The sequence below is a fragment of the Takifugu flavidus genome, chromosome 16 (genome assembly GCF_003711565.1).
Source record: "Takifugu flavidus isolate HTHZ2018 chromosome 16, ASM371156v2, whole genome shotgun sequence".
Lineage (NCBI taxonomy): Eukaryota > Metazoa > Chordata > Actinopteri > Tetraodontiformes > Tetraodontidae > Takifugu > Takifugu flavidus.
In genome coordinates, this window is record NC_079535.1 from 8993665 (window position 1) to 9020558 (window position 26894).

Sequence of the window (26894 nt, forward strand, 5' to 3'; positions counted from 1 at the left end):
GGCGGATCCCTGCCGTCGTCACAGACAGACGGAAGCTTTTGATTGGCTGGGCCCCAGAGCGGAAGTGCTTCTGACGTCTCAGCTGTGAGGAAAACAAAACAACTGCGACTGGTGAGTGCTCAAACTCGTCTCTTCTCTCTTGTGACCAGTATCTGACACGACCATAGTGTTCAAAATCATAATGGTGCCTAACTACGCGTTTCGCCGTTAGTTTTAATTTTGTGTTGGTTGTGTTTGGGATGATTCCGAGCAACTGAGCTCACGTGTGTACTGTTATGTAACATGGAGCAGACAGCTCTGCCCCCTGCTATTGTTCACCTGTGCTGATGCTCTGCAGCGTCGAAAGCTCTCTCCTTACCTGTACTGACGATATTCTAGATGGGTTTTTTTTTGCCTCTTTTAATGTTACATCGATCCGCTTAGCTGACTTTTAATATCGCTGCAATTCAATTTGACGTGCCATGTTTTGATAATATTCCGATATTATACTCCTTGTCCACTCATTGTTTACCACAGTAAAACGTTCTCTATTGATGTTTAATAAAATCAAAGATTGTAATATTGTCTCCTTAATAGGGACGTTGTAAGCATGCCATGCAGGGTTCCTTATCATATAGCTTCCTTCTGGGTAAGGACGATATTAGCTCCGTTCCAGAAATTGATTCTATTCGTTTGTCTGATGTTGCAGATGGGGTTCACCTCCTTTTAAAGGTCTCTGTTGCATTCAAGTGTTCATTAGGTTTACAACAAATCAGCCAACCAACCATAAAAATTAGTGTTTGTTTTTTTTAAAAAAAAAAATCAAATTAAAACCTTTAGCTTTGAAAGCACACCAAATATGCTTTGGAGGCTTATCAATTTGACAAGAATATAATGTTTATTGCTTACTGTAATTGGAAATATGAACTCTTTTGGATCTTGATCTTCAGAAACATGATGGATGAGCTGGTGCAAGACCTGGTCTCTGCCCTGGAGCAGACTTCAGAGCAAAGTAAGTTGGGAGAGCTGTGGGAGGAAATGGTCCTGAGTCCTCTACGGCAGCGTCGACAGATTCGCCGTCGCAGAGGCCAACGGCGCTACCGTGAGTCCTCCCTCTTCCCCTTGAAGCACAGGTGTTGCTGGATTGAGGCCTCAGAGTCGAGCCTGGATGAGATGAAAGAATATAGGAAAACCTCTTCCTCAACCATCGCTGCCGCCGTGGCGACCTGCAGTGACTCTGATGATACAGTATCAAACAACCGGTGGCATCAACTCATGAGACACCCTGCGGGGACCAGGCAGCCATCTTGGCCTGAGTCTGAATCCTTAACTGAGAACAACTCTGGACGACAGCTGAGGAGACGGAGGAAGGTCAAACGGATGATCTCTGATGTCACCGTTAGGTTGCAGCCTAAGGTAAAGGTTCCCAATGTAGACGGGAAACGAAGACATGGGTCCTCACACCTGCAACATCTGTCAGGAGTAAAGAAAAGGTCAGTCTCCTGGGTGGGAGCAGAACGGCAGAGCGAAGGCGCCCGGCTGATGGGAAAAGAGTGCTGGAAGAGGAAGGAGCACAGAGATGGTGCTGATGAGAACATGTCAGAGGGGTAGGTAATGTTTTCTGTGTTGGTCAAACCTAAACTTTATTAATTACACAGTGTTTCTCCAGGAAGGTGTTACAAGAAATTTAGTTATAAGCTTCAGTAATAAAAAATTACAAAAAAGAACTGAATCCAGCCACACACAAACTTTTTCTTAAAGTGGATTAAACCATTATTCTATTTTTTTTACCTGTGAAAACCAACCACAAATTTCAGAGTGACATCAAAATGATCCATACACCTTCTCTCAATCATTTCTATAGTATTGAGTTACATTAAAAATGAATGCCTGAGTCTCCTCATCCTCATCTCCCATAGCTAAAATGATCACCAGGGAAGGATCTTTGATAGTTATGCCTCCAGGCACCGGCTAGCTCATTAATTCTTTTTTGAGGAATATTGTCACCAATAAATAACTGATTTGGTATGGTATTGATTTGTTCTGAAATCGTTCTTGTGTTGCGTCGGTGTAATTAAAGCTGGTGCTGTCCCAGTGTCCCAAACTCAACCCACTTGTGTGCATCTTTATTCAGCAAAGCTAAATATGGCCTGAAGCTGACAACCATTCTATTTTTGAAGGGAATTAAAAGTTATTCCTCAGTTAACATTCTATAGGTCGAAAAAACTAAATAAATATGGTCATTTTAAAAAGAAATATAAGATTGATGTTCGGTTTGGTATGTGATGCATAAAAAAGCCATGCACAGAATGATTGTGGCATGATTTGTTGCTATTTGTAGACCCTGTTATACATGTTGCATTAGCTGTGGGGGGGGGACATAAAACTCATTTTCAACTTAAACTAACAAACACCAGAATACGTGTAACTACTGCCCACGTGCACAGCTCCGTACGGCTGGATCTCCTTTTCATGCTCGACACACTTGAAAACCTTAAGTGACCCTGGAAGTCCAACTACCAATATAATAACTTTGAATAGTCCTCCTTTCAATATCCTCCCATTTTCTAGGAGGGAAAAGTGATTTGAGGTGGCTCTAATGGGACAGACGGAAGGCTTTACATCTTCAGGTTTAATTTGTGCTGACCTTCCTACCCCCTGCGTGGTACTTGTTTTTCTTACTTTATGGAAAAATCAATAGCTGTTCTGACAGAAAACAGCTCCGGAGAAGAAATAAATGGGATCGGCGTTGGCACGCTGTCAATCATTTCTCACTTACACGACTGCAACGCTCTTGATTGCTGCTCAGTAGACTGTCGCGTGGCTTCCAGGGCTGAGCAATCTAATGGTTAATCCATGATGGGGCAACGGCTAAAAACAAATGGCAGCGGTGGTACAACAGCGGTATTTTCTCTTCGCGTGTGTACAGTCCATTTGATGTCAGGCGCAGAAGCGGCCTGATCTCTTTGGTGTTTATCAAACAGACCGTTTTCGACTCTCCTCAAGGTCAATCTCATGCGCACGCTGAGTGGAACTTCGCCTTCAGCCACCCGTGCGCGAGCCGAGCAGATGTTGGCAGCTCCGGTTGGGCCCCACATCCTTGATTAGACCTGGCCCAGCCTGCTGGCACTGCAGCCACCTGGCGCTCAGGCCGGCCCAGCGTGTGGCCCTCACCTGCATGTAGACGTGGTTGTGAGCTCAGCCTTGGCCCCCCCAGCTGCGCGCAGCTACCGCTGATGTTGATTTTAGCTGTGCCACCAGACAAACAAAGCCGTCATGTGTGCCTTTCTCACACGTGGGCATCATTGTGCTGTAATTTATGTTTTGAAAACTCCACGAGCGTTTTTTTTTTTGGGGGGGGGGGTGTCATTTGCCAAAGTTAATTTTCATAAATCTCTGAGACTAATCCAATTACTGCAGCTCAGGGATGGAGGGATAACCTTATAATCAGACACCCATGGAAGAGGGCATGGATTTGGGGTGAGGCGACTTGTTTGAAGAGCCCACGGATCCATTGTTGTCGCCGCTCCACCCCCCCAACGCCACCCGTCTATTCCTTTTCTTTATTCTGCAGAATGAGCCTGGGCTCAATAAATGGCGGCTAGCCTGTAATCTCTGTGCAAACTGATCTGCCTCTCTCAGGAGTTGAGGATTATATCCTAATGATTAGTGCTCATCTGGATACTGTGTTTTGCTTCACCTCTTTGGCTTGCGCAAAGACAATAAGGCCATGTGGGAAGTTCAGCTCTAAAATCCTGGAATGCAGCTTTTGCCCTTGCCTTTGTCTCACCATGGACATATTAGCTAATTAAGACAGTTTTATAGCACTTAATCCACATTAGAATATCATCTTTTTGACTCCTGGGTTGGTACTGCAACTGCGTGTGAGTCAAAGTTTCCCCCAACTTTACTCGGCAAAGGTCATTACTGAACAAAGAGGAGGTGTTTTTCTTTTCAGACCCAAGAAAAATAGAGTAGAGACTCAATTATTCATGCCATTAATTAGGTAGTACTTAATAGAAACGGTCCCACATCAGCCCTGCACTGCTTCAAGTGACAAAGCATCGCATCCTTAATATAGATAAATACTTAATAGGTGCCTCTAATGTTTATAGCTCTTTTTCAAACTTCGCAGAGAATAAAAGGTCCAACGTTGCTTCTAATTAGAATCCACCTATAGTCCGGTGGTTCAGAATGTGCTTCTTAATGCTAATTGTGAGCGATCCGTCCAGAAAAATGATTGGTCAGTTTAGGTTTTTAACGGTGAACTATTGTTTACACCTGATACCAACTGATGAGTACAGAGGTGTTCCAGGCTTGGGGGGGGGCTGTCCAGCCTGCTCTGCCCAGCCAGATCTCCAGGATTCCCCTGGAGAGGCCCACATCTGCTTCTCTAGACTGTGAGGAGAGATGATGCAGGGCCATCTGGCCAGGAGGGTGTGCGGGCTGGATGGACGTTTTTCTGATCCTGTCATCCCTGGCAGTCCTCCGCAATATGGTAAAGCACTGTATCAGCACATGTGTGACCCCCCCCCAGCTCTCTCCTGTGAACAAGGTCAGCCGTGATAAATCTGAAGAAATACTGCAAGGCGGTGGAGGCTATTAGGCTCTCCTTGGCGTTTATGTCATTAACAAGTGCCCAGAGAGGCAGAATCAACAGTGTGCCACTGACTTTGGGATGTTTCATGTATCCTGGCCAAAAACTAGTTGGTCAACAGAGACAGAAATATGTGGAGTTGATTATTATTGAGGCTATATTGGAATGACCTGGCTCAATATTACAGCAGTTTATTTTTCAGATATTTAGATTTTTTTATGATTATTAATGGTACTCCTTGAGTTTATCTCCTCTTGTTAATGCATTCCTGGTGGAAACTTTCCCAGAATGGCTCTTTTATTAAGAGAATGTTCCGCTTCTGGTATCATCCCAGCATCTCCATCACGCTCTGCCCTGACCTTTGGGTGTCTGGAGGAGCCAGCTGAGGTGTGAGAAAGGCAAGAAAAGGCCAGGGAGGTTTGGGGTACGTCAAGTGGGGAGGGGAGGGGGGTGCAGTGGGGTTGCCTGAGGGCGCAGAGAGATCAGCGACGGAGTATTCGGCAGCGGGCAGCCGACGCAGCAGATGTTGGCCAGTTGTTTTGTGGAAGCTGCACGTCTGCCGGTTGCTCTGCGCGGGGGGCACACCCGGGGGGGCGGGAGGAATGTGTTTCGCTCTCCTGTCATCCTCCACAACGCAGGCCAGATTAGATTGGAGCTGACAGCGGAGGATATTCAATTAGATTGTGCATGTCACTCAGTGGCTTCGATCAGAGCCCGCGCTCGCGTCTTTGTGTTTCCTGTTGCAGAGAGAGAGAAAGCAGCGCGCTCTGTCTCTGTGTCATTTCCATTTATGTCTCTGGATTTCTTCATCGTATGTATCACAGACCATTACATGTTAAATATCGACTGGGCCGCATCAACGTCTAATGCACATCGTTCACCTTTCGGACGCCCCAACATTGACTCGCCCCAATCGGCCCATCAGGGATTCAGATGCCAAATAAAAATTCCTAAATTCCTTCTTCATCCGTACAAGCAGGTCAACGGTGACCACTCGTTTTATAGCTTTCTTCTCATTTTTTTCCTCCAGGGAAACCAGCAGCACATGCAGCAGTGACCCCGGCCTGTTCACCAACGATGAGGGCAGACAAGGTATTTGAAGCCTGAACAATAAGCCATTCGATTTTCAGTATTTTGAGCCCAAAGATGAAGCATTCACGTCAGATTGAAGGTGAGCAGTCGGGATCAGGCAACGCTGAGCTCCACTGTGAGGGAACGGGGATGCAAAGGGGAGGTTTCGTTACAATGGACTGGTTGCTGGGCACCCAGGCGACTCTAATAAGACGTTGTCATGTCGTGTTAATGAGCGCTGGAGCCTTTGCTAATCTCATTAGTTGTGGTGGGGCCAGGCGGCCTCTGATTTAACAGTTGTCACTACACCTTGACTGTGAGAGCCATGGTTCCTGCGCGCTCTCTGCTGACTGACAGGTCTGATGAGAGCTTCATGTCAGGGGACAGGAGAGGGGCTGCATATCTGTTAGAGATCTACGTACATTGAGGCCTGTCAAGTAACAACGGATTTACACTATTGTGTAATCTGCCGTTTTGATATGCCTGCTATCGTATTACCTGTTTAGGTGACGATGAACAGAGCGACTGGTTCTTTGAGGGGGACTGTGGAGTCGGGACAGCCGTGAATGGGCTCCTGTCGAGCTGGGACTCTGACAAACAGCTTTCCCTTGATGGGAACTGTCCCTCGCCCACCTTCCTGCTGCCGCCACGGCCTTCTCACAGAGGTAGCCGCTACCTGCACATCCGTTAGTCGTAATCTAACCAGGCGCACTGATGATGATGATGATGATGATGATGGTGATGATGATGTTGTTGCAGCGTTTAGGCATCATTCGCGCCTGAGACGAGCTCCTGGTTCTGCAGCCTGCTGCATCAGGAAGGACAGGAGGCAACTTCCCAGAAAGGTTAAAGGGCGCTGCTATCCTCCTAAAGATGAAGCAGCGATACACACTTTGTGCAATCTCTTTCTTTTAACCGTGTTTCCTCCCTTGTGGTTTGCAGCGCAGCAGCGTGTCAGTGTTTGTGGAGAGACAAAGGTCCTTCTGCCATGATCCATGCCAGAGATGGTAAACTAGACTCTTTTCAGTGTGGAATTAATGACTTGAATTTACATTTCTCTACCTTCTTGCAGCATTTGGCGGCCTTCTGTTGCAAAGCGGGATTTAAACCAGGTAGCTTTACTGTCCTTTTCTGCCTCCTTTGCTTAGATGTCATGTTGCACAGTATATAACAATAACTGTCAATTCTTTCTCCAGTTGAAGCCTTTGTGCCGATTCCCAGTGTGTCCTATCGACACGGTGTCAGAGAACGCCCATCTCAGATGTTCCCCTGCGGTCATTAGAAACAGGTAATCTTATTTTAACTTTCTTTTAAGGAAACAGCCCTCCATGCTTTTAACCAAAGATCAATACAGTGATGGATGAGTTGATCATTGTGAGTAATTCTAATTCTTTTTGATCAGGCGTGCAATCAAAATTATCATTATTTTCTTTTTCGATTCTACTTTTTTTAAATTGTTTAAATACATTATGTTTACATGAATTAAAATACCAACTAAAATCTTATTGTAATGATGTTTCTGACATCATTTTTATTGTATTTGGTCAAATAAGTGTAATATTTATGATATTACATTAATTAAAATTCCAGTGTTTTCATGCCACCAAGTAGTAATGGAAAGTACTGTGTTTGTCCTCTGTGGGCCACCATAGAAGCAGCTGAACATGGCTGAATCCATGCAGAATGAATGAGTTTGATGTTTTTTTTCTGCCCATAAAAGTCAGTCAACATTGTTTAGCTTCTTTATTAGCTGTGGACTTGAGATCTTAAACCAGTGTTAATTGAAATCCTCGTCTGACAGAATGAGCTGATACCAAGAATAGACGACTGCAGTAAGACTCCGTCGCACTTTAATTCAGTAGTTTTCAAGGTCAATGTTCCTAAACTGAAAAAAAATCCCAAGTTTGTGTCGTTACGGTGCCGATTCGAATCCCTGCGTTTCTGGGACTGTGCAAAAACATTAAAAAAAAAAGATCCAAAAGGTGTTTGTGAAGGCGTCACTTGCTCCCAGCCATCCCTGGAAGTGTTGGATCTGCACGGGGACCGTGGAGAAGTCGTTCAAGACTCCTCATTGTATTGTTTCCACTCTGCCTATTTATGGCGCATTCTTAATTTTGTTTCACATGCGCTCTTTTTCGCCGCTCTCTCGGGTTATTTCACAGAGCGCTCCAGCGCTCCTTGATGAGGGGCAAAAACACAACTGCTATGAAAAGCCCCCGACTTCTTAGGGCTTTCTTTCTAACTGGCCCTTTCTTCTCCACCTGAAAGGTTCCTTCAGATTCCAGTTTGAGGCATTGTGAATACTAATTTCGCTCTATTAAAAAGCCCTCATATCCCTGCCATGCTCTCATTTGAATGGCAGGCTCAGGGGAGACCTCTTAATTCCTTTATAGCAGGATTCAAGACCCTTCACTTCAAAAAGTATAAATCATACTCCCAAATGAATGAGGGTTGGGTGTGGGGGGGGGTTGACGAGGGGGAGCTTCTGATGTGTCCCGTCGGACGGCACGAGCTGAACCTCCCCGAGCAGCTCGAATCCTCTCTGCAGCGCGATGGCTGTTCCATCCTCACGGCCCAGCCCGGCACCCGTTTACCTCCCCCAAAACCACAAATATTGAATATTTGCGAATGTTTTGCAAGGAATGCCGCGATCGTTCGCATCAGGAATATCTCTGCCCCTGCTCTGGTGGCGCTCCGTCCTCTTATCCGGAGCGCGGCCGAGCGTTCTTCGCCGTTTAAGCATTAATCTCGTGCCTCAGCCGGGTTGAAATGATACTGTATTAATGAAAGCCGTCATCTCCTGTTTGTGGCAGCAGTCAGAGATTTGACGCTAAGTGATGTAGGCCACGCTGTTTATCCTCCTCCCGGCGTGGGAATAGGCGCGGTGCTTGGTGGGATTTGGCCGTAACGGCGGGGGGGGCGCGTTAAAATGCATCACTGTCTCCCACCTGAGCCAAGCAGCAGCGGCTTTCATCCATCGACTTATTTATTTCTAAATGACACTCGCGCTGCGAGATAAATCACAGTCTTGGGCCACCACCCCACCCAGTTTTTATTTTAATTGTGAGATCTTGGTGTCAGCAGTTAGTATATTGGTGTGAGTGGCCTATTGATTATTGATTTGGAGCTATCGATTATGCTCCCTGGAGAGCCTAATCCTTTCTGATTCATTTGAATACCTCTATTAATCTTGAGATCCTGCTCCCACCTGAAGCGTGTGTATACTAATGAAAATAGATGGCCATTTTGTAGCCGCAGCTCTTCCCTCCACTTTTGATTTATTATTTTTAATTGATATATTTGCTTTTGGGCGCCTGCTCCAAAATTACAATTGACCCTGTGTCAGTGTTGTTTTCACTTTGCCCTGAGGTGCACCGCGTCTGAAAGTGTCTCATGTGACCTGGAAAAAAATCCATCTTGGAGTCTTTTTCTTTGTGTCCGTGTGTCTTTGACGGCATTTACTTCTTGCTTCTTGCCATCTTCATCGCGTAAATGTAACTTTTTCCCCCCGTTTGTTGCCTGTGAGTCCTTTTTTTGTGTTCTTGTCACAGTTTTTTTTTTTTACTCACAAAAACAACTGGACAACATCTGTTCAAACCAAACCAAGTCACAGCTGTGATATATTAAAGGCAGCAACGTGGCTGTTTTTACAACTCGTCTCAGTTTTGCAGACGTGCTTCTGAAGGAGCCTTCGGCTTGTGCTGCCAGATGAATGCTGGTGTTTTGCCTCGGTTAATGAGCCAGCTGATAGTATTCTCATGTTTGATTAGCGTCGCGCTGAGTGTCTCCATGGGTTCTTTGGCGACAGGGGAGGGCTCGCACCTACTGGGCTGTGTGTGTGTGTGTGTGTGTGTGTGTGTGTGTGTGTGGGGGGGGGGGGGGGGGGGGTGCTGGGGTGCTCCGGCCTCTGCGTAATGAACGGAGGTGGAGGGCCGGCCTCTGCACATTAAGACCAAATGCATGGGGGCATTACGTTAATACTGCAGTCATGCCTCGTGAAATAATGTGACGTTTAAGCGCGGATCGATTTTGGAATTAAAAAGTTAGTTTGCAAAGATTTACTGTGGGAAGTTCAATGCCTGAGCTCTTTATCAGCGGCGCAAATGGCTGGTTATGTGCTGTCCGACAGAGCTACGATTGAGGGATCGATAGGTGCGTGATTTACTAACTGGAGTACAGGTAATCAATAAGTATAAAAGTAAATGAAATATGCATTACTGGGATTTTATTAGAGAGGAGTAGCAGGGAGAGAATAACGGTCAGGCCATTTATTTTTATATCTATTGATTATACAACATAGAGACTTCACTTAAAGCGTGCTCTGTGTAGCTTGCAACACCCCGCGCTGGCACACTCCCTCACGTGATTTATGGCTGTTGAGGTCGGGGGAACGTGCTGCCTGTTTAAAGCCCACCCTGATTGGAGCATGTACCTGTTATTGTGGTTGCTCCGCGCGGCCTGTAGTTCAAAAAGAGCCCCCGTCAGAATGCCAGGAACATATTTTACTGGTTCTTTTTATTGACATTTATTAGCACACTGTGTTGCTTTAGCATACAGCTTAGTTGGATAGAAAAAGAAAATCGTACTGGAATTTTCTTACATTATAAAGCCCCCCTCCCCACCCAGAACATAAATACGTGCTGAGCAGAGCACATCAACCCGAGTGATGGAGTGGACCTTGACCTTAACGTTACATCTTACGGCATGACTATTGAGCCGGTGCTGGGTGGGGGGGTGGGGGGGTTCCTATTTCAGGAGTTCTGACATGTGACATAAGAGCAGGTGTAATTTTTTATGGAAACCTTGCAACCACTCAGGCACGAGCACTCCACCTCGTAAAATATTCCCCCTCTCTGTTAATGATGAAAAATTCGGATAACAATAATTTAGGAAAGCAAATGAAGGGGTCTGTGTGCAGGTTGTGGACGAGGGCCGCGTCACCACGCCGTGCATAATCATTTTACTGCCTTCCCACCAGGGCGGCTGATGTCATTCCGGAGCTGTTGTGCACAGGAGACTCCAGGAGGAGGAGGAGGAGGGGGGATCCAGAGGGTGCGTCCGTCCCCACATCAGGTGACTCCCTGCACACACAACCGGGAACCTCGTAATTCCTCACTCACGAGATGGACTGCGATGAAATTTTGTACGGGCACTGCATAAAGTCAGGCAATCTTATTAATCCAAGATGGCTGGAATTAAAATGCAGAGAGGTCCAGTTAGAGAAAGTGTATTGCGTCTGCGTCCTGTGATTGTGTGATTCATATGAAGCAGTTTCTGTTCTGTGCCCTTGGTTGAGATTTGATCAAGAAAGTTTGATTTATGACATGTTATGGTCTGTGGTGCGGGAGGCACAGACCACTGGCTTTGCTCTGCTGCTGGTGGAGCCTATATGCAGATTTCCAGTTCTGTGTAGCTCGGTTGCCTCACTCAGGATGGTTTACAATCTGTGCAATAACTCTGTGACTTTCATGGGCTGCCGGGGCAATAAAACCTGCAATTCTGTTGTTTTCCTGTGTAAAATAGAAATTCAATTTATTTTTATTTCTACCTAAAAATGTACAAGTTTAGAGACGGAGTTGTTCTTCTAACAGCAGATGATGTCACGTGTCCCCCCCCCCACCCCCCCCCACCACAAAAACCTCCAGAATACTCCTGCTGTAATTTCTTTTTTTGATGGCCAACGTCTCCTGTTAGTCAGCCTCTGGTTCTCAGCGACTGTCTGAAAACAAGATTTAGCAAAGACGTCTATTTTCATTTCAGTCTGTGCCACCTTTGTGTTTGCAGCTTATTTTAAAAACATGCTATCAGGCAGTTGTAAATTCAAAAAGGCTTTTTTCAAAATTCTGATATATTAGCTTATTATTAGCTCTTATTATTTTTAAATCCCAGAATGCAAGATGTGTGTCTGGCGCTGATGCTTAAACCTGTTGGTTGTGACGGTCCGAGTGAAGGCAGAGGAGAGATGTGAAGTTCATTATCGGGCAGGTGGGCTCTGAGCCTCGGCCCTTGTGCCTGTTTGGACCTGCAGAGCTGCCTTTGTTCATTAGAGTCACGGCTCGGGCCGCGCGTGTTTGCCTGGATTGAAATCTGAATTGGTTTGTCCACCTTCTCTTCTGCTCCTTTTCTCCCAGCCTCGCCGCGGCCGTATGTCATTTAAATAACAAATGCCGGAGGTCCCCTGATTTACTGAGGGGTTCGGGCCTCTGATGTATATTAATATTGCCGCACGGGACGCCGTTCCAGGGTCCATCACTCATTTGGATAAAAGAGGTGGAATTTGAAAACAGCCAGTGCTTTACTTGGATACAGATTGCATCCATTTATTGCTCTGAGTTATGGAACAGCCACTAACTCTGTCCTTCACCTCCTCAACCACTTCCCATAAAAGTAAAAAAGGATTCACCCCTGGCCCGTAAGGTCCCTTCATATCCAACGCGCAGGCATCCTTCAGTTTCCCAACAGTTCCTGTGCTCTGTTGTTAAACAACAATAAGGCAGCTGATTCCTTTCTAAATGACGAATGACCTTAAAATAATTGCAAGCAATAGTTGACATGCTACTGTATGGAATTGAAACCATCACTTTTTATTAAAATGACCCTGAGAGGAATGTGCCAGATGGGCACATCTCAGCCCCGTTCTTTCTTCCCCTGCTTTTGGAATCCAGTGCCCCCTGTCCTCAGTGATTTATCATGCATCCCGGGCCGTCCAATGTCAGTTTCTGCTGCTGCGACTGCTCTGTATAAATCTTTACCTTGGCAGCCTGCTGCACCGCGTCTCAGTAATCTCACCAGCGCCACGAGATACACATTCCCCCTGACAAGCTTTTGCCCGCTCCGTGGACAAATCCTGGTTGCGGTACCTCTCCTGCGCGAATGCAGGCAGAGACAAAATCCGATGCTTTGATTTGTCAAGCGTTGACGTGTTTTGGTAAACATCCTCTTTGCCTGGAAGGACTGTTTGCTGCATTTAGCGAGGGGAGAATGGAGAAGGCTCGCCGCGGCGTGGTTATCGAACTCGACAGCCCAGCGTTTGTTTGAGTTGGCGAGAGGAAGTGGGCCGTTCCGTGAGTTACAGGTTGATTTGAAACTCTGTAATCAGGAGTGAAAATGGTCTGTGACTCGAGGTGTCTTCCACGGCTCCGTCGGGAATTACTCAGGCGGTACCCAGCTGTTGCTTTGTCTTCTATCTTTACCCTTTTAACACTTCAGCAGCAGTGCTGGAGCAGAAGAAGAACAACAACTTATCAAGCTAGGTTTCTGTTTGGATTAGACGGCCGCTCCGTTTCGCAACCTCAAATTGCCCATTTTCTACTTTTCACACCACCCAGCAATCGAAGTCACCCAACAAACTCTCAGCTGATGTACAGCGTTCTCATGCTCTCAGGAATGAATTAAAAAAACAGAATTGCAACTTTCAATTTCACGGATTTGTCTGTCAAATATTGATAATTATCGTCTGCAGTGAGTTAATTAATGTGTTGGATGATTGAAAATGAAAATAAATGCATTCTCCACAAATGTACGGGAGTGATTTATAAGGCAAAGAGGAATCGGTGGAAAGATCCTGATGGATTTAATAGGCTCAGCTGGTCTCACACACAGAATAATTAATAATTCCACTTTCACCCCTCCCCCCTGCTGGGTTTTATACTGCCCATCTTTCTTGCCTTCACAAAGGGATGAAGATAATAACCCGAGACTTTAACCATTTGATGTTAAAGTCTGCACCATTTGAAGAAAGCCAACCTCTTCGGGACTGTGAATATTTGTAAATGCTGAAAGTAGGATACCCGTGTCCAGACCGGCGCCACTCCTCTTTCCCTCCCCCCCCAACCCCAACCCCCTAGTCTTCACGTGTCTCCTTGCTTGAGCAAGACGGCTGCGTGACAGATCACCTGCGTCGGAGGGCCTCCGTGTTCCTGCCCGGCGGTCCGGCCCCCTCTCATTAATGCCCAGGCTGGTGCGAGGGCCGTGTGGCAGCACAAGACAAATAACGCCACCACTCAGCCATCACTTCTGCTGACAGAAATGCAGCCCACCGCACTATTTCGCCCTCTCTGGCTCCACTCTGCACCCTGCACGCGTCCTTCAGGACCCCCTCCTCCCCCACCGCGCCCCTCACCTGCACCTGCCTCTGCTGCTCCACCAAACTTCCTGGGTTTTGGGGGTTTTTTTTGCAGTCACTTAAGGCGGATTTTATCGCTTTAGCCCAGGTTGTTACAACATGAATGAATCCACCATTGAAACATCCTTAGCAATCAGGTGCTTGTTGATGCGCACCCACTCCCCAGGGGGGTGTGCTCGGAAACATTTGAATGTTCTTTTTATGTAGCTGTCGAAATAATGCTGCCTGTGAGCGTCTGTGTGCATTAGAGGGAGGAGGAGCGCGAGCAGGAGAGACAAACACAAAAGCTAATCATTAAAGAGCTATTCAGCCCTGTTCATTTAAGTGTGAGAATCAGCAGACCCATTACTGTCAATGTGTAATTAGCTGATTAATAAACAGGCGCGGGGGGGGCTCCTGGAAGGGGGGGGGGGGGGGGCTCCTGGAAGGCCTGTAATGATTGTTTTTAGAGTATCACATGAGAGCTTATTAAGATGGTAATATAGTTCTATTCAACCTCCCATTATCACCCACAATAAATACATGTACCATAATTCTGCCATTGATGGAATATCTGTCTGTTTTACTATCGACCTTCATGTAAAAGCAGCCGTGTGTACATTTGAATCAAACAGACCTCTTCCCTTTGAAATCATTTTGTCTTGTAGACATCAGAGCTTGTGACAGCTACAGTCACATCCTCTTTTCCTGCTAAAGAGAGGCACCTTGTTTTCCTTTTCTTGGTTTGCTTCCTTCCGCTGCTTCTGGATTTCTCCCCTGAAATATCGCTAATTAGCTTAGCTGAAACACTGGATAGGTCATGTTATCCTGTCTCTGCCTACAGACATCAAAGAAACACTCTCCTGTTTGGTTATTGTGATGTATGCTTGTGTACTTGATGAGGAGCACCAGCAGATTTCATCCTGGGATGGGGTTAGGTGAGGCCCTGGGTGCACGTGCAACTTCTTCTTCTCCCTTATTGGATGTGTAACACCAGAACTGGTTTTAGCTCAGGAGGATGAAGGAGACTTAAATCTGGTGGATGCTTCAATCAGGTTACATTTTCTTAATGTCAACGAGTAGAGGCTTGAAGTTTATCTTTGAGTTTAATTTACACTTTTTCAATATTGAAAGATGCCCCATACTCCTAACTTGTGAGTTATTAATGATCTTCCGTGATCTTGCATTGGCCCTATGTTATAAAGTATGTATGTTACGAAGTCGTCGCAACTACATTACCCACAATTCCAGAGGACTTCAGTCTGGAATTCCGGCTCCACCAGCCAGAGCTGTCTGTGTAACATGCTGGCGTGATGGATTTACCTGTGAAAAGTCACAAGCTTGAACAGATTTACCATATAAAGAGTGAATTTAAGCCCAAGCTCATTTGTAGATATATTTGCAATGACAATGAGCCTCTTTATTAGCTCCAAAACCAACACCTGCTGAACATGACTTTTTCATTGCTTTCTACACCCTGGCAGACCATCCATCACTGGTATATTCTGCCTGGCAACAAGTTGCGTAATCCTGTCTGTCGTTAACCTGAAGGACACAACATCCATAATATCTAGAAAGCGATGTTAAAATGTGGATTCAGACCAAAGCCAAAAGTCCAGTGACGCAACACGTCGGCTTGCATTTCTCGACATGACAAACATCCGCCGTGCTCCACGCTATGACATCAAACCGGCGCTTCTCATTTCACCTCTAAACTCTTCTGATGCTTTTATTCGCTCTGCCAAGGAGAGCTTGTGTTTTGGTTCCGTTTGTCAGCAGGATTACAAAGAAAACTCTTGGCCTGCATGACATCAACTGGGACTGGTGGCAACCTGCCAGTCGGGGCTTTAAACTGTAGCCAAATATCTTCCACATAAAGCTGCAGAATTACATTTATTACTACATTTAAAGGCAGTTTTGACATTATTTGAACCATTGAGAGGAATGTAATGATACAAGAGGTGGCGTTTGGTTTTGAATTTGGTCTGTGACCTTGAGCGGGGGTAGAGGTGAGGCTCCGTTATCCCCGGCGGATGGTAACACCCCCCCCCCCCCCGAAACGAAACGCCCCCTGTGATTTCTGGGTATCTGTCAGATGTGCAAACCCCAGAATTTTGATCCATGCCTTTGCCTGCGCTTAACCTGCCTGTTTGGGCTGAACCTCAGCAACAGTTAGTCATCATTCCCTCAAGAAAAATTAATCAATTATCTTGCCCGGCGGATCAGTTTGGGGAAGAAGTCATCTGGAAAGAGGCACAGGCAGATATAATGGGAGCGAGCAAAAGCACATGCCAGTGAATGCTGTAATGCCTAATCCTCCGAGACAGCCCAGAGCCACAATGTCACTTCTAGTTCCCCTGTCCTCTGCTCTGGGACCACCTCACAAATGCCTTGTGTGACCGCTGCTAACTTTTTTCCCTCTTGTTTCTTTTTTGTTTTTTGGAATGGAGGGGGGGGGGGATTTATTTATCAAGCACTGGGAGCGTCGCTGTGGTAGAGGTCCTCCGTCTGCTGGAGGGATTGGCGTTGGTTCTCCTGCTGAAGCTTCCGGCTCTGTCTCACTTTACAGGTGTGAAAAACCAAGAGGAGCATTTGTAGGAACCAACTGCAGCCGGAAGGTTGTGAAAACCAGAGAGCATAAATAAAAAACGTACAGTTTTTCTTCCACACCACAAGTGAAGGGAGGGAAGTTAAAGCAAAGGAGCAGCACAGATTGGCCCTTTAATAACCATGTCCACAAGTCAGATGGGGCCAAATTGGATTTGGCTCACTTGACCAAAACCTCATTAATATTTAACCTATTAGAACAGGATTGCCTCAAAGTTTTATTTTAATATACCTAAAACAGTGAGCGAACCAGCAGCCGTGGACTCAATTTAATTTTTTTTTCTTTATCTCAGAGTCCGTCCATTGAAACAGTCAAGAAAATGTGATTTATGTGGGTGTCTTTTACTGTTTGCTGTCTGTGTTGTGTTGCATGTTCAGAATATGATATTCTCTCTCTCTCTCTCTCTCTCTGTACAGCCACCAACCCATTTCAGAGAAATCAGAAGAGAGCAAAGACTCCAGGAACCAGATCCAGTGCAAGCCTGGAGGCTGTTGGACTCAGCCCACCAGGGTCACAGTCCCCTGCTTCTGCTCAGACGGACAGTCTCTCTTTCCTCTAGGGGGCGCAGTGAGCACGATGAGCGAAACACATAAAAAGGTCTCCTGACCGAAAACTTGCACTTGTATTGCGTTTGAAAGAAAATATGTATGAAACCATGTAAATCTTGTAAATTGGGATCACATTTGGATTTTTTTCCCCCCAGTCTCATTTCAATGTCAGGGAAGGAGGGCACGCGGGGACAGAAATTAGGATGTTACTTTTTTCTTTTAGTGACGGATCCATGAGGTTAAAAATAGACATAAGATGGAGGGCTCAGAAAAAGAAAAGGGGCCATTCCCTCGCTACACAACACAAGCAAGTCGTTTACCTCAACAAATGGTAAAAAGGGTCTTTCATTTATATAATACTTGCAGTTAGTTTTAGTTGTTTCAGCCATCCCTGGTGATTAAACATATTTAAATTACAGCCGTACAACCAAACAAGCATTTAAACGCTACTGAGAATTGTGGAAAACACAAAACTCGCCGTTATGCCTCAAATCAGCATTAATGCTACTGGATCCGGTCTTTCAACGCAGCACATTAAACGTGACAAATGTTAATGCAATCAAGCCTCGTTAAGCCCTCCACCATCAAGGGTGAAAACGGCTTGGAGAGGCCCCCTCGTTCCATCAAGCATCCGCAGTTCCTCCTGTTTTCACACAGTCTCAGGGCCACCTGCTACCACACAATCCAGCAATTATGACCAGTCAAGTAGCACGGCATTTGTCTGAGGGAACAGGGGGAGAACTGTCAGGTGAGGCTGGATGGCTGGTGGGTTTGAGGTGTGGGGGGGTTCTCCTCTGCTTAATGGCACTAGCGCCTAGGCTCTGTGGGAGGTGGGAGGGCATCAGAATGTTTAGCCACCACATGCTGCTGCAGCGTTCAAAGCGGCTACCAACGCTACAGAGCCACACAAAGTACAGGCTGCCTATTAGCATGGATTTGAAAACGCTACAGTTTGTACAAAGGTGCTTATTAGCACAACACAGAGGGAATGTAGCTGGGGTCCTCGGAGGGCCGCCTCCCCTTCTCCTCGGCTTACCTTCCATATTCAAAATGGCCTCACATGTTTGCCACTTCAAGGCCGGCTGGAGATGCGCATTCTTCAGCGGCGGCGGATTAGTTCCAAGGGTTGTGCGGAGGGGACGCGCCGGCTCTCTAGAATAGCAGAACCGTGCACCGGCTTCTCGTGCACCCTTGGGGGTATAAATTAATCTGTCTCCCTCAGAGTCAGATGCATTAAAAGATCAATGGCGGCAAACAGGGAGATCAGACGCAACACTTCTTGCCTTGCTGGTAAACAAGCAGTATTTTCAGAAAAACGCATGTCGCTTGCATTACATCACCCCCCCCCCATCTCAGAAATGTATTTTACTCTGAATGTTGGCATGAAGTGTAACAGCAGTGTGAGTTTGGCATGAAGAATATAATACCCTTAACTGAGATCCTAAATCACCCCCAGGAACAGGTATGCACTTCCAGTAATGATCACAAGATCCCTTTTTAGTAAAATGAATTGAATATTCAGGACAATATGCATGTCTTTCCAGACACTAAAAGCCATATTTAAGAGAAGAGTCGCATTTAGTTGAATGGGATTTGCCAATTAATGTGAGTTATGTGTCTGCCATAATCCATAGGAGGAGGCTTTATGTGATCATGTTGGCCGAGGATGACATTTATAAATGCTGTGTGTGCACACCCGTCTAAATGGATGCCTCACACAGGACATCCTACCACAGGAATCAGTCAAAGTGTGGAGACAGGAAAGGGGCCCTCCCCCGCCTGCGCCCTGTCCACCGCTGCAGCCTGTCCTGTTGGACTGTAATCAGAGAGCAGAAGCCTCTGTCCACCGCTTTTTATTTCAAATTTCTGTTCTCAAGTGCTCCTCCCTGCAACCGCCGCATCCGCTGGCGCGTGCCGACGGGACGGGGTGACGCTTCAGGTCAGTTACAGGTCCCCCTAGTAACGGGAGGGGGAAGACCTCACCTGACTCTATGGTAATTAGCAGTTACCATAACGACATCTCCAGACCGCACGCCCAGAGATGATTTTCCGATGGCCAGGAAGCAGAGGAATGGCTTCCGTGCCGCCAGTCAATTGCCCTGTTACCGTTAAGGAATCCGGTAGGCCGGTACCACTCATATTTCATCCCAGGTAAAGATTACCTGTCAGACCCATGGGAGATGTATTGATCTGTTTTCCTTTTTCCGCCAGCAATCACCTGACAAAGGCACCTAGGAAGCGAGTGAATGAGTGATGTCTGATGTGTCTGCGCCACTGTAGTGGCTTCCACTGTCCGCAGATTGGTGCTGGGAGGGGGTCCGTGGTGAGGAAAAGGCAGAGATAATGCAGTCTTAAAGTCTGTTTGAACCTCATGCATGCATGCGGGGCAGCCCCTTTCCCCCCTCCGAGGTCACAGGTCAGTGGAGAATTTGCTTTATTTTATTTATTTTCTCAGCGGCGGCTCCTCTCTCGTTTGTTCTTGCTGTGTAGGCTGCACGTATGGGGGGGGGGGGGGGGGCATGCAGAACAGGCACTTTGGTTCCTGCTGACAAATGCATGTTGTGAGTCAAGGTAGTTCAACTCACTTTCAGCTCCACGAGTGATCCGGTTTGATCCAGGCGGGTGGCTCTCGGTGCCGGCGGACCTGCGTGCGCGCTCAGGGCAGTGACTAAACACAGTGTACATTATCACAGTTACGCGGCAGCTAATTCTGCATATTTGCCCGGTTCAAGTCGAATCTTATCAGTCATTATGCAATGCCTTTGAGTTAGTTGCGCTTTAGAAAATGTGTTGTATTTATGATGTGATATTGGTCCTTTAATTGAAGATTTGGGTCTTAGAACATTAGATACACGATGATAGAGTAGATCCAATATGTCTATTTAATTTTAGATGTGTTTTTTTAATTCCACTTTGAAGGATTTAAATATATCTCCCTGTTATCAGGGTTCTTAGGCAGCTGTAGCCTCATTTGATATGTCATATAAATTGCATCTTATCTTCTAGGCTGTTATCTTCATATTTAATGGCAGTGCCGGCATGCCTAATTGATTTGCAAATGATCGGATCAGGATTAGGCCTTCCTTAGAAAACAGGCACGATGTGTGGTCTCAGCAGCTCTGTCACGTTCTGTCAAAGTAACCACCTTTGAGAAAACCGGGCGAGTGTCGCCATTCAACCATTCCTTCCATCCTTAGCATTTATGAAAAGTACCGCGGTGTGTATTTGTTGGAAAAATTGTGTCAAATAAATCAGCAAAACCTAAATCAACGACTCACATTTGCATCTTTCTCCCTGATCTGACACGAGACGGGCCGGAGTCAGGTATCAGTACCTTGAATACTGTATATCAGCCTAAAAGAAACTGTCAGGCTCAGACATGATGTCAGACAATTAATCATGTAGCAAAATACTACATTCTTTACATGTTACCATGGTGATCAATTGAGCCCAAAGATCCAAAGACTGAGCCCTGATATGACAAGAACATCCAGGAAGTAGCTGCTGGGATGACAAAAGCTCCAACTGATTCGAGGGTGGGTCCGTGGATACAAACGATCCCTTGGCTGATGGAGATTATCGGCGGATGCCCCCGCTGTTAATCTCGCGGCGTGATGGCGAAGACGGCGGCGGTCGCGCTGCCACGTGTTGAGTGCGGCAGCAATTCTCTACGCTCACCAGTGGTCCATGGTTACAAATCACATCATCAGCTGTCTGAGCATCCGCAGCCGCCCTCCTCCCCGCCAGATTGATGGCGAAATGGGGGGGAAATCAATGGCTTCCTCTCCTTCTCCACAGAAAGAGCCCCTCTGTCTTGTTTTCTGGTTTGATCCGTCCTCTCGCTCCGCTGTGGGCCGACCGACGCAAACGGTCCGAACGTCGGTTCCAATCTGCCCCCTTTGCCCCCGCCGAGGTTACTGGTGCGGCCTTGAGCAAACACTTTGAAGATCACAGCGGTCAGGTTGGGTTTCTGCTCGACGCTAGTTAGCTTTCGAACGGACTCACCGGTTCCCGTGTAGGTGACCCCCCCCCCCCCCCTCGCCGTGAGTAACGGCATTCTCCCCGCCACCATCCTTATCGCGGCCCTGGCGCGGCGAAATGAGCCAGGATCACTAAGTATTTCACTCTGACACATATTCCCCGCGCCTAATGGGAAATTCAAATATCACATATCAGCCGAATGCAATATTCACTTAGCGGGAGATAAGTCTGTGCCGCACGTGTCTCGTGTGTCCGGGTCAGAATAGACGCAGCTCAGTCTCTGACACCAGATCTGACTGGGAAACTGCATAAAAGGTGCGTGAGGCTGCTTCTGCTCTGTGTTGGCGGGCGCACGTGCGTGTGTGTTTGAGTGTGTGTATGTGTGTGTTTGAGGGGGAGCAGATTCCGGGGCATCTGTACTTGTCCCGCCGCTCCTCCTGCGTCTTCGCACCGGCGCCATCTCTTTTCATTTCCGCTGGCATTCTAATCAGAGCATTACGAGCTTCAGCGGGTGAAGTACGCTGAAAGTTGTGCTTCCTGACAGCCAATAAAAACTGTATAATCTCCCTGATTCAAGTGGCCCATTTAGAAAAAAACACTAACTAGTGCCATCGCTCAGACCTCCCCTTCCCTTTTTTAATGCCCCCCCCTGTATTTTTTTATTTAATATATAGCCCATGAAAAATGAGAGACTCCCGCTTCAGCGTGTAGATATTTTGTTGCTGATGATGCGAGACGAATTTCCATCACAGCTTTGTTTCCAGCGGATGAGTGGATAATCTTTTACGGCGTGTGAGGAGGGTGGTCAGGCGGGGGAAGGAGGGGGGGGGGACCCCACTCCCATCAATCTCCAGGGCTCGTAGCTGCCGAATGGGTGCCTCACCTGGCCGGAACTGGAATGCCTGGAGGGTACCACCCCCAGTTAGCGCCGTCGAGGGGGCCACAAACGAGACCGCCTCCCAAACCCTCCTCAACTGGAGCGGCGTTCCGCTCCGCTCCCATCGCCCCTGTCATTGTTATTATGTCCCATTTCTAACGAGGCCGTCACGAGTGAGGGGGCAACGTCGCCATCTCGCTGACAGCCCCCGCGCCCGGTGCGCTGCCTCTCCCCCTCAAGGTTTTGCCCACCCTGGCACATTCATGCATCAGGTTTGGAAGAGTCTTGGATATGTCGTGCCATCGTGCTTCGGCGGGCTCTTGAAAGGGGCCCCCAGCGGGCCCCGCTCCGCCGGTACACAGCCCTGCTCCTCGGTGCACCCCGCTGCCTCGGCAATCTCCTGCCGCACAGCCCCTCCTGCTGAGACGACGCCGCCCTGATTGACAATAATGGGAAGTGGCAGAATCGATGGAAGACAAGAGGGGAGTGTGTGTGAAATTCTCCAGGAGCTCGCGGTCGCACTCTGGCGCCGCTCACCTGTCATCCCCGCCACGCTGACATTAGGGCCCGGGACAGCCGCGGCACAGAGGAGAAGTGACAGCCGGGAAATAGTGCCTCTGAAGCTGCACGTGCAACACCTGTCCTCGCGGTAACGTGCTCGTTCGGTGAACACTGAGAAGATTCTGCTGTCAAATGAGGATGAAATGACAACATGAGAGTGTGAGAGGCTCTTATTTGATTAATTAATTAGTGTTATTTAAGAAATGAAGTGGCATTGTTCCCTATAAGTGGTGGTGGGGGGGTGCACCAGGTTGACCATCGCTGTGATTTTACTTTGTTTTTGATTTTTTGTGGTGCAAGAGGCAAAAATGTATATATTTATATGGTCTTTACTTTCATATGGTCAGGACACATTCAGTGCACAACTACACACATTAAATATAATTTACATAATTCATAAATATCTTGTCTGAGCTTGCTGTTCTTACTCTGCTTCGATTCAGCTTTATTTGAACAAGTAGATTTTCTTGTGATAATATTATAATTATGTAATGTTAATTTGAATTTGAACGTTTTGGGCTTAGGATATATGATAGGATAGTGTATTGACGTATGTGTGAGTGTGTGTTCTGTAGTTCAGCTGCAGGTAGAGGGCACGCGTCATGGCCGAAGGGGCACTCCAGCCTTTAATTGATCGGCAAAAGATGCACACGAAGAAGACGTTAGAGCAAAATGAAGTCATAACAGCGGATTGAGACATTTATTAAGTCAGACGAAAGGCCCTCAGAAACGTTGAGATTGTTTATTGATTTTTGTGTTTTGGCTGGCTGCGCAGGAGTAATTGCTCGTGCAGGCTGCCACAAAGGCTACAGAGCACAAGTGCAGCCAAATATTTAGGTGGAGGCACTGACTTCCTCCTCGAACTAGCACCTTTACAGTAAAAACCCATCCCAGAGCACCGCCAGACTGCTCCATCTCTATAAAACTACCGGATTAGAACTTCCTCACTCTGAAAATGAGCGAATAAATGGTGAAAGCGGGGTGGGAGTAGTCTGAGGTTGCTTAACAACTCAAAGGTTTGATTGTGTTTTACTGCTGTTTCCTGCCTGTTGTGGTCCATCCCAGTCCTCCAGTTTACTGTGTACAAAAAAAAATTAATAAAATGTTGATTCATTACAGCCGGACAATATATATGTAAACATAACACCAACTATAAAACACAGTTTTTATTATTTCATCTGCCAAAGAAGAGAATAAAACTGATTTATAGGTTCAAAACTGTCCTAGGGAGCACGTGAGCCTTAATGTGTGTGTGTGGGGGTGTGTGGGTGGGTGCACATGCTGAGTGGTTCTGGTTAGTGTTAGGTAGAGTTCAACCATACTGGTGACATCAATCTGCCTGTTCTTTATTAGATGGAGCAGTGAGGTGTAACTGACTGCATTGTCCACAGATGGACTGGGGCCCATAGGCTGGGAGGGGGGAGGCTGGGGGGGGGCATGGTCAGCCACCCTGACAATGCGATCAATAACCACACACTTATTATGGGGGCTCTGTATGTCTCCCGGTGGCGGGGTGCGCCGCCGTGCGTCCCTCCCTGTTTTAACTCACCTTCCCGTCTCTTCCTCCAGCCCAAATGTGACAACCTGTCCTCTTTCATCTGCGCTTTACCCAGAATATTCTTTTCCTCTGAAATTACAGCTGAAACAGTTGACAATCGCGGCGGGACGTCCCAGCGCCGGCGACTTGTTCCGCACTTAGTAGCCGTGCTGAACAGCAGCGGATGACAGTGATCCAGCGCGGAGCCTGGGGCCTATAAATGGTAATGCCCTCCACTTGCCTTCCTCATAAAGCATAATAAAAGAAGGTTATAAATCCCACCAATTAGCTGCGTCCATCAGTCCCCTTAATTGGAGTGTCGTGACTGGCTGGGGGATGACCTTGTGTTCTGAGAGAGCTGGGGCTGGGGAGAGATCTATGTGGATGTGGAGGACTCGGGCTTCTTTAAATCAACTGTATCTAACAGGCTGCGCTGTAGTTAAGGGTCAAACCATATGGTAAAACGTTTATGCTGACTGGCCGCGTTGCTGCCATCAGTCTAAGTGTGCGGGGATTGTGTGAAAATGCTCCAGGCCAAAAGTTGCTAATAGAGATGTATAATGAGGACCATATATTAGAAACGGAGAGGACCGGAGATTATTGCACCTGACGGAAGCACAAGATCGGTGGGTTCATTATGCAAAGAAGCCTGACGTCAGTGGGTGTGAGGGCGACACCGGATGGATCGCTGGTGTGGGCCGCGCCGAGCAAAGGGTTGAACCCTAAAGAAACGTGCAAAACCCAGGAGAATTTAAAAGTTTTTTAGTGCAACAATATTGTGGAATCTGTGCCCTCATCTCATAGTTTGTGTGTGTGTGTGTGCGTGTGTGTGTGTGTGTGTGTAGCCTGGGCGCCGCACCTTTTCTCTCAACACCTCGGTAAAGCCGCTCTCTGTGGCCACTCAAACTTGAGACCTCGGTTTCCGCTCCAGCTCCAAACATCCACTATATCATGACACTGCCCCCCCCCCACCCCCTCGAGAGGAAACACAGAATCTGCTTGTGTCTGAGAGCCGATGTGTCCTTCCGTCCCTACACTGGAGGATTAGACAGTAAAGAGCAGCTAACCGAGCAGCTGTCAGGGAAGAGTTTCTCCGCTGCCGACGGAGGCCCGCTGACACTTGTTTCCCGTCTCTCCCACCGTCAGGAGATAATTCAGTCAGCGGGCTTTGAACTGCAGATAAGAGAGGAAGGAGATGATCTGGGGATGGGTCTGCTGTACATGAGAACAGAGGGGCTGCACAGGTGGAGGGGAAACGAGAACAGGTGTATGGAAACTGAAGAGGGCCAAGTGAGGTCTGAATGAGGACAGACCCGCTAGTTTTACAGTGTGTCTTGCGGTAGGCTGCAGTACATGATTAAAATAATCAGACCAGTGTATAGTTGATAGAACTCTACTATTTTGTCTTAATTTTTTTTACATAAAGTTGTGGTTTGTGCTCCAAGTGAAGCAACCAGGAAGTGCTCACAATGTGCAGTTCCCGTCCTGGCCACTAGAGGGATAGTCCACAAAGAGTCAAAACTCCCTCAACCCTTTTAAAATGGTGCAAAAAATGCTTTTGCCTTCCACTTGATATCACATCTGTTCCACCTGTAACTGATTATTGTTCCAACTCAACTGAAAGAGTCAGCTTTAAGACCAAGACAGGAAAGTGAGGGGATTTCTTTAGGCGTGTCATGTTTGGATGCTGCTCTTATTCCTTTTCCTACCATTTAGTCTAAATGAAAAGGGGGAAAGCAAATTAATTTCCAATAATCGCGTGACAAAGTGGCCTTTGTTTGGGCCTGGGCACGTGGTCTTCAGGTAGTTGCCAGGTGTCGTTTGCCGTGAACCCCCGCCGGCCCTGAGCCCCGGCGCTCCGAGACAAGGTGGATGATGAAAAGTCCATCAAAGGAGCCATTGAGAGTCAGCAGGACAGAGGGCCGCAGTGTGGACGGCAGAAATCTGATACCCATGGACATGAGCTCCACACTGCCCACTCGGGGGTGGGGAGGGTCATAACCACCCTCCCTGTGCAGGATATCTCACTTTCACCTCTGAGGGATGATAATTAAACTGATATTGATACATTTTTAAGGGTTTGTTTGCACAATATACTCAATTTACACAGTTGCCCAGATTTCTGATTGATCCCTAATGTCAGGCATTATTAATCGAACAGAATTTTACTGCTAGATGCAGATTTGGATATTTAGATGCTTTTCTTGTAAAATTTCAAGAGTCTCCTGGTGAGAATGTCCAACGGTATTTGAAAGTTGGTCAACAACCACCTTCCCAGCATACTTTAATGTAGGCTAATATAATTTTAGCTAGGGGTCTCTCGTATAAGCAGCGACTGAGTCATTCTGGAGCCTCACCTGTCGAGCAGTAAAAGAGTCTCAGAGCCTTCAATCATCGGCGAGTGAGCCGCGGACGGCTCCGTGTCCTCCGACTCACAGATACACGTATTAATAGACACAGAGAGAGACAACACTCGCGATGCAAGACCGGCGTGTCTCTTATTTATCAGCTAATAAGTTGCATCGTGCTGTAGGTTTTATTAATAAATAAATCACCGCACTGCTTCAGAATTAGCTGCTGGCATGCTGTTTATATGGAGTGAAATGAGAAGAAATGAAATCAATTTATCAAGCCTTCGTGTCTCATAAATAAAGGGAACAACTCCGAACCCCCAGGCTGATTGTGGTGTCCTGCCCATTCGAGCTCATCACCTTTAAAAGACACAGTCTTAAATAATAAGAGTTGTCCCTGTTGACACGCCGGCTGATGTTTTTCCCCAGTAATATATTGCGCTGGCAGAGAGCGGCACTTGTCTTCGCCCTGCACCTGGACCAGCCATTCACCCCCGCGAGTCCATAAATCCCGCTGCTGCGAGGAATCTGAGAGCTGAAATGTTCGGAAGGGCCGCTCACCAGAGCCGGGTTGGCTTTCCTTTGTCACCTTACACGGCGCCAACCCTCAGATGTGCGTTTGTCCATACGTGTTTGCACCGGCGCGTCAGAACCTTTGTGAGCGGCGGCGCTTTGATTAG

The 26894-nt window shown here is 47.1% G+C and overlaps 1 protein-coding gene across 2 annotated transcripts; it reads left to right on the forward strand.

The window, feature by feature from the left end:
• Window positions 1–7: 7 nt before the first annotated feature.
• LOC130539753 (G patch domain-containing protein 2-like) lies at window positions 8–20173 on the forward strand. 2 transcript variants are annotated; one of them, XM_057058330.1, is made up of 10 exons: window positions 9–111; window positions 930–1586; window positions 5607–5668; window positions 6154–6312; window positions 6407–6492; window positions 6590–6654; window positions 6720–6759; window positions 6844–6935; window positions 10626–10720; window positions 16776–20173. In XM_057058330.1, the coding sequence occupies exons 2-10, from the start codon at window positions 934–936 to the stop codon at window positions 16916–16918; spliced, it is 1395 nt and encodes a 464-aa protein (XP_056914310.1). In that variant the 5' UTR covers window positions 9–111; window positions 930–933; the 3' UTR covers window positions 16919–20173. The 2 variants fall into 2 exon arrangements, with proteins under 2 accessions (XP_056914311.1, XP_056914310.1); XM_057058331.1 differs by lacking the exon at window positions 10626–10720 and having other exon boundaries at window positions 8–111.
• Window positions 20174–26894: the final 6721 nt, after the last annotated feature.

What these genes read in the sequence shown, in the direction of transcription:
- LOC130539753 (XM_057058330.1), top strand. Translation starts at nt 934, where the DNA reads ATGATGGATGAGCTGGTGCAAGACCTGGTCTCTGCCCTGGAGCAGACT. An exon ending in GATGAGAACATGTCAGAGGG is followed by an intron (nt 1,587 to 5,606) that starts GTAGGTAATGTT and finishes TTTTTCCTCCAG; the next exon opens with GGAAACCAGCAGCACATGCA. An exon ending in TGCGTCCGTCCCCACATCAG is followed by an intron (nt 10,721 to 16,775) that starts GTGACTCCCTGC and finishes CTCTCTGTACAG; the next exon opens with CCACCAACCCATTTCAGAGA.